We start from the raw sequence: 10,905 nt of genomic DNA, 5'->3' as shown, positions 1-10,905 counted from the left end.
AACCCGGGGCACAGTCTGTCCGAATCTGCTCTTTGGTAATAAGCATAGTGAACATATAATTTATTGCTCAGACCAGGACACTTTTGAGAGAGAACTGGTAATTATGCTGGGACTATCCCAGATAAGCAAGCAGGACGGTCACCTCAAGCAATCAATCATGTTCTGTGGCCAAACCCCTCCAAGGAATAGACAAAATACAGTTTTCTAAACATAAGAACGTGCTAAACCTCAAAGTAGAGCTTGGTGCCAAGATCGCTTTATTTTAAAAGCCAATTGTGTTATTGAAGAAAAGGCTATGTTCTCGGCCCATTTTGGCTACGGTCGGAGACTGCTTAGGGAATTGTCTTAAAGTTGTATATGCTCCTGGGCCTGGGGTTTTCTGAAAACAGAGCAGAAAACAGGGACTGATGAGACAGTGAAACCAAAACCCTGAGGCTCCTGTGCCTGGCTACTGGCTTGGATGTGGTAGACAAATTCCCCGAGGATGAAGACCAGGGCCACACCAGCCTGGGCTGAAGCCTGGCAGACCCTCGAATTGGAGCATGTCCTTGGAGCAGAGGCTGCTCCTGTCAGGGGCTCACCATGAGGCTGGAGGGGGTCTGAGAGGCCAGCCAAGCCAGGGGCCACCTAGAACCTGCTGGGAGAGGCGGGGTCACATGCCACCTGCATCTCAAGGCACACCTTCTCCCAAAGGGCACTTGGCCCAGGCAACTCCTATCCCAAGGAATGCCATCATCTTTCCCCCTGGTGACCTCAGCCAAGTGAGCAAAGAGAATTAATTCTGAACCTCATTGGTCTACCTCAAAAGCCCAAACCGCCTCTCAAACTCGGGTTGGGTTTTAGTCATTGGCCCAGAGTTATTAAAGTAAGGTGTTTCTCAACCAGGGTCCACGGACCCCAGGGTCAGAAATGTTCTCAAGGGATCCACAACTTCTAATTTTTAAAAGTCATGTTTTTGTTTTTATAAAATGCTTGAACAAATATTATTATTATTTATTTATATTATTTTTTTCAGACAGAGTCTCGCTATGTCACCAGGCTGGAGTGCAGTGGGCACAATCTCGGCTTACTGCAATTTCTGCCTCCCGGGTTCAAGTGATTCTCCTGCCTCAGCCTCCCAAGTAGCTGGGATTACAGGTGCCTGCCACCACCACACCCAGCTAATTATTTTTTGTATTTTTAGTAGAGACGGGGTTTCACCATGTTGCCCAGGTTGGTCTCAATCTCCTGACCTCGTGATCCACCCACCTCCACCTCCCAAAGTGTTGGGATTACAGGCGTGAGGCACCACGCCCGGCTGGGTTTTTTGGTTTTTTGTTTGTTTGTTTTTGGTTTTTTTTGAGATAGGGTCTCACTCTGTCACCCAGTCTGGAGTGCAGTGGCACGATCTCAGCTCACTGCAACCTTCACCTCCTGGGCTTAAGCAATTCTCATGCCTCAGCCTCCTGAGTAGCTGGGATTACAGCTGTGCACCACCACACCTGGCCCTATTTTACCAATTATTTAAACAAAGCTTCTCTTCTGTAGCAATAAAATACAAATAAATGCCATTTTCATAGACTAAGACTTCAATTTCTTAGGTTGGTGTCTCCCATGCTGGTGGCACATGCACATATTCTTGAAGTCCAAAGGCATTTGAGACACCAGTGTAATGGTTAAGATCAAGGGTTTTAGAGTCCAACAAGCCTGAGTTCCAGTCCTAGTCCCACCACCACCAGCTCAGTGGGACCCTGGGCCTGGGCTTCCCGTACCTTGCCCATCAAATGGGGCAGAGTACCTGCCTCTAGGGGGCTATGAGTCTCACTGGCATCTCTCTAAGACAAAGAGACTTGGACAGGCCAGCAGTTAGCTACCACCACTATTACTCTTTACTATTATCACCTACTTGTCATTTCCACCCTGCCCTGCAGTTTCTTATCTCTTCAGGAGACAGCGAGAGTGGAGCAGAGCAGTCAGTCCAGAGCACATGAGATCAGCTGCCTGCAGAAACCACTTTAAGTGACAGGATGTTTCCCTTGCCAAAAGCAGAGGAGCAGCCTGGAAATCTAATCAAGTCCTGGCCAAATGTCAAAGGAAGCTGAAGCCTTTATTAGTGCTATTAATGAGGGCTCAACATGCATGTGGAGTCCTGGGAGGCCAGGGCAGAGAACAGAAGGTTCAGGGGGCCTGCACCTCACAAAGCCACCCCTCAGGAGGCTGCTGGTTGGGGTTCAGCCACCTTGAGAACATCAAGCTCAGTTCCCCTCCCGATTTCACTGCCACCAACAACCTTCTGGTTGTCTTCAGCTTCCATGAAAATTTTCTATAAGGGAGAGACTCCACCAATCAGTGCTCCAGTCACCAGGCCCGTATGGTGAATGCTTAGAAGTTAACACTACATCTTCTGTTGCCCCTGAGTTTGGTTAGCATGACTCAGTGTTCCTGAGAATGCCCGACCCCGTGGGCTCTGACGAACATGTTTCTGGATCATGGTGATGCCACTAGGGTGTGTGGATCCCCCAGCCCCCTGCTGTCAGTCTGTCTCCAATTCCACTGGCAGGGCCTCCCCATTATCACTCTAGATAAAGGCTGTGCTACCTCTCTGCTGCCCAGCAGCTCTGGGGCAGAGATTCTGAAGGCCATGGCCTGGGACATGGGCTAGGTAGGGCTAGGAGAGGTGATTTGCAGCCCAAGCAGTGGCAGTACTAGTCCTCTCCTACCCATCACTCCAACTTCTCCTCCTAGCCCCTTGACTCCCCTGGGTGGGCCCATTTTCTTACAGGCAGAATTTGTATTTCTGTCTCCCCAGCCACCTCAAATGAGTCTACATACCAGCAAGTCTTGGGGACTTTCAGACCGAGTTGCAGACTGAAAGCAACAAAGCTATGGGAATTAAAACTGTCTTTTGGGCCGGGCGCGGTGGCTCAAGCCTGTAATCCTAGCACTTTGGGAGGCCGAGGTGGGCGGATCACGAGGTCAGGAGTTTGAGACCATCCTGGCCAACATAGTGAAACCCCGTCTCTACTAAAAATATAAAAAAAATTAGCAGGGTGTGGTGGCGGGCGCCTGTAGTCCCAGCTACTCGGGAGGCTGAGGCAGGAGAATGGCATGAACCCGGGAGGCAGAGCTTGCAGTGAGCCGAGATGGTGCCACTGCACTCCAGCCTGGGGAACAGAGCCAGACTCTGTCTCAAAAAAAAAACCAAAAACAAAACAAACAAACAAACAAAAAAAAACTGTCTTTTGACATTAAAAAAAAAAATCCACTGTTGATAAACTTCACATTATGCTTTTATAATCTTTCCCGGTCTTCTGTAGGTTTGGAGGAGTCCTGCATGCTCCCAGGATCCACGTTCTTTCTATCTCTCCATGGACTTGAGCCTCTTCCCTGTCTGTCCTGAGTTTTTGGGGGTGGGGTGATCGCTAATGCCTTAATGGTCCCATTTGCTTCAATAAAAATGTTTCTGCTTCAAATTTTGCTTCCTTGGGCTCCCAGAAGCCACACACACAGAAAACAGCCATTCTGGCTGGCGGGAGGCAGCCACTGCAGGTGCCCCCAACAAAGCGTCTAAGTCGGTAACATTGATGGCTGATTAATGTGCTGCTTCCAACTGGCCCCATAATTCAGCCACAGATGTTGGGCCTGGAGTCACTCTGAACCTGAAGTTGGTTGAGAATGTCCAGGTATTTGAGCATTTCACTCCTGATTGCCTTGACAGGCAACTGTATGTACCAGAACTGTATACACATGATCATTCCCCCATCTCACCACTACCCCGCACCTCCCACACACATAGAAACAGAAAACCTACCACCATAACCATACCCCTGGGGGTAGGGGGCGGTCTGTCTTTTCAAATACTTACTGAACAGCTGGGCAAGAATCGAGGGACTCTGGATTGAAAACAAGAAGTGATAGAGCTTGTTGGAGGTATTTTCACATTATAATGACCTGGACCAGGGCCTTCATGCTATCAAACATTTAAAAAATTGCTTCATTATTATTGTACATTTGATATATTTGAAGGCTTTATTTGCCTTCTACAAATAAATACATGAATCACTGGGATACAGTAGAAAAATCCCATATTGGGTCTCGAGAGATCTCATTAAGGTGTGAGCTGGGACAAGTCATTGTGAAATGGGAGTAACTCCTGCCTCACCTTCCTTGTGCACGATGGTGAGGAGTGAAGGAGGGTTAGGTGAGCGGTACCTGCCTCCCTTGTCCCTGCCAGGGTCCCTGATGCCCCTGGGCTCCCAGCCCACACTCAGGTCCCCTGTCCCCTCACAGCAGCATGCATGCCTCATGCCGTACTTGTCCCTCTGACTGTTAAAGGTGACTTGCTGCTCCAAGCTGTTAGCTTTATAAAAATGCTTATTCTTTCATATAAATGTCATATATATTATCTTGGTCCAAAAAAGTATTCATAGCCATTCACTGATATAAGCATAATGCTATAAGATAAACATAAATAGGTGAACAGAATTTTAAAAGACAATCACTCCAGTAGGAAAATTAGCAACAGGCCATTCATAAAGAGGATATACAAACGTTTAATGAGCAAACTTCGAGGAAGGAGGGCTTTAACCTCATTTATAACCAAATAAATTCTAATTTAAAAAACAAACTTCCCTTTTTTCCCCACGGGGTGAGGAGAAGGGGGTTCTAAAAATTAAAAAAGGTTAAGAAAGAAGAGAGAGAGGATGGAAGAAAGGGAGGGAGAAAAGGAAGGAAAGAAGGGAAGGGAGGGAGGGAGAGAGGGGAAGGAAGGAGAGAGGGAAAGAAGGAAGCCAAAGCTTTAACAACCAGCACAAGCACTCGTTATGATGCTGGCAGAAGCATACATTTGCTCAGCCTTTCCAGAGCGCAATCTGGCAAGATATGAAACAGCTTAAAACATATATGCCTATCCAGAGAGGGAGAAAGAAGAAAGGAGAATGATTATTGGTTGTTGCAGGAAACCAGGAGACAAATGATGTGTCTTTAGCCTAGAATATGGCAGGGAAAATGGGAATAGCCCAAACACCACACTGGATAATGCTAACATGATGTTCATCTTTTTTTCCCCCTAGTAATTCACTTTTTTCCCCCTCCATTTTCAAATAGGTAGTGTTCTTTGCCTCAGGAGTGGGACAGAGCAAAAAAACAGAAATAAGTATTTTTCTAGCATGATGTCTTGGATCTGTTTCTAAATAATGCTGGAGTTAGGGGAAGTGGGTGGGACTATTAACCCAAAACACTGGCCTAAAATTGAACATTGTTGAATTGTTGACTAGGTATATGAGAGGTTTCAATACAGTATTCTAAGTTGTATATATTTTTCAAGTTTTCACAAAATGGAGTTTAAGACAACGTATATTTATTATTTTGACCCAACAGTTCCAGTTTTAGGCATTCACCCTAAGAAAACAATTGAGAATGTGTGCAAATATTTAGCCACAAAGACTGTAACATTGTTTCCAAAAGTGAAAACTGGGAAATAAACTAAATAATGGATGATATGTGCCTGGTTAAATAAATTACAATGCTTCCATCCAGCAGTCCAGTGTTGATGAGTTTTTATAGACATAACAACTACTCCCAAATGTCATTAAGTCAAAAATGCAAGCTGAACAAATGTGCATAAAAAAAACTTGGAATGAAATTATCTCAGAATGTTCATAAACAGTAGTTTTCTTGGGGTAGTGGTGTGTTGAATAAAAAGGAAACAAAATTTTTTTTTTATTATACTGCATGCTCTAATTTTTCTACAATGAACGCGAGTGCTCCTCAAACAAGAAAAAATGATACTTAATGTACAGATAAATGGCTATGGAAATTAGGTAAAGAAAAAAAGAGGCCAGGCATGGTGGCTCACGCCTGTAATCCCACCATTTTGGGAGGCCAAAGCTGGTGGATCACTTGAGGTCAGGAGTTCAAGATCAGCCTGGGCAACATGGTGAGACCTTGCCTCTAAGAAATATAAAAATTAGCCAGTTGTGGGGGTGTGTTCCTGTGGTCCCAGCTACTTGGGAGGCTGAGGTGAGAGGATCACCTGAGCCACAGAGGTCAAGGCTGCAGTGAGCCATGATCAAGTCACTGCACTCCAGCCTGGGAAACAGAATGAGACTCAAGAAAAGCAAAAAGAAAAGAAAAGGGGAGGGGAGGGAGAAAGGGAGGGGAGGGAGAAGGGGAGGGGAAAGGAGGAGAAAGGGAGTGAAGGGGAGAGGGGAGAAAAGGAGGGGAGGGGAGAGGAGAGAAGCCAGCAGTAAGGTCATAATAGGGACATGTATCTGTAAGATCCTTATAATAGGTAAGCCTGGCCACAAATGAGGGCCACAGATTTCACAGAACAAGCACTGCACTGCAGACCCTCCACGGTTTGTTGTGTTTTTTTTTTTTTTTTTTTTTGAGACAGACTCACTCAGTTGCCCAGGCTGGAGTGCAGTCACGCCATCTTGGCTCACTGCAAGCTCCACCTCCCGGGTTCAAGCGATTCTTCTGCATCAGCCTCTCAAGTAGCTGGGACTACGGGCGCACGCCACCAAGCCTGGCTAATGTTTGTATTTTTAGTAGAGATGGGGTTTCACCATATTGGCCAGGCTGGTCTCGAACTCCTGACCTCATGATCTGCCCGCCTCGGCCTCTCAAAGTGCTGGGATTACAGGCGTGAGCCACCACACCCGGCCCTTCCACAGGATTTAAAGCAAGGCTTTCCCATTCTCTCTGGCAGGTGGCACAGCCATGTAATCGGGGCTGCCATTCTCAATTACTCCACCATGAATGGAGTCTGTTATTATCAGCCAAGCACACATCTGATAATCAAGGGATAGATGAGCCTCATCATTTTACAACTCATGGCAGAGAGATGAAAACAGTCATGTTTTCAAACTGATGTATACGTGTGACAGAGGTTGCTGTCAGGGTGAGGCTCTCTGGTGTGAATTCTGTACTCACTTCGAAGAAATCTAAGCCATAATAAATACAAAGAAGCAAAACGCCAAGAAAATCTGCACAGGAACAGTTTGTGCAGGAGTCTCTCAGTTTGGCCATAATAATGCAGTGCTCTGAAGCCAGGTGAGTAGCTGGGGCAAGAGATGATGCTGAGTGTGCTACCATTGATTCCACACCTACGATGGCCATCTGCAGAATGGCTAAGAAAGGAGCGACCTGCCCCTTTTCCCCAGGCCTAATGTGGCTTTGCTTTCTAAAGCTTCCTAGTCTCAAGCTGCCTGGGAATCCAGGCACGAAGCCTGATGAAGCATGATGCATTGCCATCCCATCCAGCAGTTTCCTTGCATGGAATTGGTCATCTGAATCAAAGGGACTAAGATGTGCTGCAGAAAGAAGTTACTGAATGCTATTCCACATGTGGCAGATGGGATCTTTAAGAGGGAGCACTAGGGAGGTGGATATAAGCCCAAGTTCATATTCCAAAGCCACAGGCATGCTGCGGCAAAGCCATGACTATTCTGGGACTGCTCATGGCCGGGCCCCGCAATGGCCAGGAAACAGCTCTAGCAGAGTCCCCACTGCTGCCCCATTGGAGGACGGCTTGAGTGGACAGATGGCTCGGGATGTGCCATTTCTGAACCCAGTTCAATAGGAGGGTGTTTAAAACAAGAGGGACATTTGAATCATGTTCTCCTCTTCCTTAAAGCTGAGCACTCTGCCCTCTCCTTTACTGGGGATCCTCAAGTGTGATCTACACCTTGGGTCTCACATTATGTATGATACGTGTGCAGAGGGAGGCCTCGGGTTCACCAAGCAGCACTAAGCATCTCTTTCACAAATCAAATGGGCCATTTCTTAAACCTTGCTTTTGTCAGGGTCATGCTTTGGCAACTGTGGGTTTCCCAAAACTAAACCTTTCAAAGACCACTGACAAAAATTCTGTCTCCAGGGGAGAACAGAGTAGTCACCTTCCTAGAGTCCTAGAACTTGATGTCAAAAGAAACAACAGGGAACCTTTATAGTATCTATTCCTCAGCTCTGGTACGTGATTACATCTCAACCCTCCTGATGAGAATATCATTCTCTTCCCTTTGAAGAAGTCCTATTTAATTGTGCTTTTATTTGAGGGCAACTTTAACCAACGGGAGCTGTAAGGATTATTACACAGATGAATAAAATACTCTCTTTGGCCTCTGGGGAGTTTGGAGTCCAGTGAGGGATATAGGCAGAACCAAACAGAAACACCACAAAAGAATTAATGGAGATAGGAAGGGCTGGGGTTGTGCTGAGCAAGAGCTGAGCTATCTGCCTGGCTTTCAGATGCCAAACCAGGCTCTGGTGTAACAGGGATGTCTTGTTAAGTGTGATCCCAGTGGGTTGTGGGATGTCACCAAGGCCAGGAGCTTTCATCTTGCTGCAAAAGACTCAGACTTTCCTAGAGAGCTCCTAGGTCTCTGTCATACCACAAAGAAGCCTGGCTTATTGGTTCCAACTTCTGATGGGTCATAATGCTGTGTAACATTACAGGCCTTTGGTAAGCCTGACATCTCCTGCCTGTACACACTCCTCCCAGGGCTGAGAGGCTGGGACTGGTTAATCTGTGTAATCAATACACTCCTCCGGAGTGAAGACGTGTATCACTCTGGGGCAGCCCAGGGCAGCCAAATGCCAGATGCCTCCTAGAGAACGTGAGAGTAGATGAAACTCTCCCAAGTTGTTAGGCATCGAATTCTATACCCCCCAAGCATAAGTCCTATGAATTTCCATTGTTGACGTGGCTTCCATGCTGAATACTGTCTCTCCCCAGTTTTTAAGGTCTTATGAATTTGGAATTCCCAGTATCTCAGTATGTGACCGATTTGGAAATAGGGTTGTTGCAGGTGTAATTATTTAAGCTGCAGTCATTAGGGTGGGGCCTCGTCCAATACGGCTGGTGTCCTTTATTAAAAGGGGAAATTTGGATACAGAGACATGCTTACAGGGAAAACGCTATGTGAAAACAAAGGCATGGAACTCTAAACTGAGGAAGACCAAGGAATGCCAACAAGCCACCACGAGCTGCGAATGAGGCATGAACAGATTGTCCCTCACAGCACTCAGAAGGAACCCACACTGCCAATACCTTGGGCTGGGACTTCCAGTCTCCAGGACTGTGAAACAACACATTTTTGTTGTACAGGGCACAACAAATACCCAGTTTGTGGTACTTTGTTATGGCAGCCCTAGCACATGAATACATCAGTGTTCAGCTCGTGTCTTTATTCAGCCAATATACATTGTTCCAGGCTGTGGGCTGGAAGCTGGGAATACAGTGATATATGACTGTCTCCTAACAGCTGCTCTCTCCTCATTTCTTAGTGTTAGAACAATTTTTAACTGGGCTCATGTCTACCCAGAATAAGGATTCACTTTCCCAGCCTCCCTGGCAGCTAAGTGTGGCTGCATGACCAATCCTGGGCCAATAAGATGGAGATGGCAAAGGTGCATGCAAATTCCAAGGGGAAGCCTTCAGGAGAGGGCATATTGTGTTTCTTCCCCACGCTCCTTCCTGCCCGCCGGGCTCCTGTTCCCTACTCTCTGGGACCATGAGGATGGAAGCCATGCTCAGCAGAACAGCCCATAGGAGTCTGATGCAGTAGAGTTGCCACACCAGCCCTAAACTGCCGACTGCAAAGACTGTATACAAGAGAGAAATCAATTCCTATCTTGCTTATAACATTGTTATTTAGGGTCTCTGTTACTGGCAGCAGAACTTAGTCCTCATCAACCAGGTAGGCATGGATTTCCTATGCTCATAAGCCTCACATTCTAGCAAAGAAGGCATACCTTACCAAAAATAAATAAATAAATAAATCACAAACGTGGGGAGTATCACACAAAGGGATGTATAGGATGCTATGGAGAGCACCTCAGAGAGTAAACCCATCTGGTCCAAGGGGTCCGAGAAGCCCCTCAAGGAAGTACATTTGAGGCTGGTGGAAGAGTTTGTGGGAAGCTGTGTTGGGAAAGCTAGGCCAAAATGGGCAGGGCCTCGAGGACAAGCCTAGAGAGAAGGATGTTATTCATTTTAACCTCGCTGGGACAAATTCACTGCATTGCAAAAACAAAATAAAAAGTGTTAACTGGACTGTGCTGATTTAATTAGTAGAAAAGACCAAAAAACAGATGATTAGTAGTTGCCAGGATATCTTAATCTGTGTGCAAGTTAACAGTAGGAATTCTCTTCCATTCAACTTTCTGAACCATGAATGTCCCAGGGGGTTAGGGACTGCTGCTAGGTTGAATGTGTCAAACCTCATTAAAACAAAGCTTAAAAAGTCAAGTCCACAAATATTCACTGAAACCTGCTGTGTGCAAGGTATTTAGGCCAGGGATTCTGGCAGATGTTAAAGACATTTCATCTGGGATCATTGACTTCAGGGTGCCTGCAATCTAGTTGTGAAGACAAGGACAAAAATCTAGTGAAAATCCCAATATATGAATTAAGGAACCACCACCACCACAGCAACCAAAAAGCAAACTGTCACAGAATAGAATTCAATGTGAAATGAATGAGTATACCAACTCGGAGGGCTTATGGTGAGTTCACAGTGAGGGGAGGCCACGGGGAGAGGCAAGTTGTATGAGGAAGCTCCAGGGAAGAGGGATCTGGAGTAACACCTTGAAGATAGGGAGGACACAGGTGGACAGGGAGGGAGGGATATGAGGGCAAAGGCACAGGGCAAGCAGGTAGAGACTGGCGGAGTGTACTCAGATTCATGTGCAAAAGGGATTTTTAATCATTACTACGTTACAAAATTTTATTTTAAGTTGTTAAGACAAATGAGATCATGTAAACTCATGAGGAAAATAAACCACAGAGCAAATCCTTTAATATGAGATATGACTCAATCTTACTCCATAGTAACCAACTTGAATTTGCTAAACTTACTTTAAAAAAATCATCTTTCTCCAGAAAGCACACACATTCTATTTCCCAGGTGAAGAATCTCT

The 10,905-nt window shown here is 46.0% G+C and overlaps 1 protein-coding gene across 1 annotated transcript in view; it reads right to left on the bottom strand.

The window, feature by feature from the left end:
- Positions 1-240: 240 nt before the first annotated feature.
- Positions 241-10,905, bottom strand: part of STPG4 (sperm-tail PG-rich repeat containing 4) — a 61,118-nt gene continuing 50,453 nt past the window's right edge. The window contains exons 6-7 of the mRNA XM_030800698.1: positions 3,845-3,949; positions 241-379 (exon numbers count right to left, since the gene is read on the bottom strand). Of these exons, the coding sequence (XP_030656558.1) occupies positions 263-379; positions 3,845-3,949 (222 nt within the window). The 3' untranslated portion in view covers positions 241-262. The remainder of the gene's footprint in view (positions 380-3,844; positions 3,950-10,905) is intronic.

This window comes from Nomascus leucogenys, chromosome 19, assembly GCF_006542625.1.
Source record: "Nomascus leucogenys isolate Asia chromosome 19, Asia_NLE_v1, whole genome shotgun sequence".
NCBI classification, from domain to species: domain Eukaryota; kingdom Metazoa; phylum Chordata; class Mammalia; order Primates; family Hylobatidae; genus Nomascus; species Nomascus leucogenys.
This window is presented reverse-complemented; position numbering and strand designations above follow the sequence as displayed.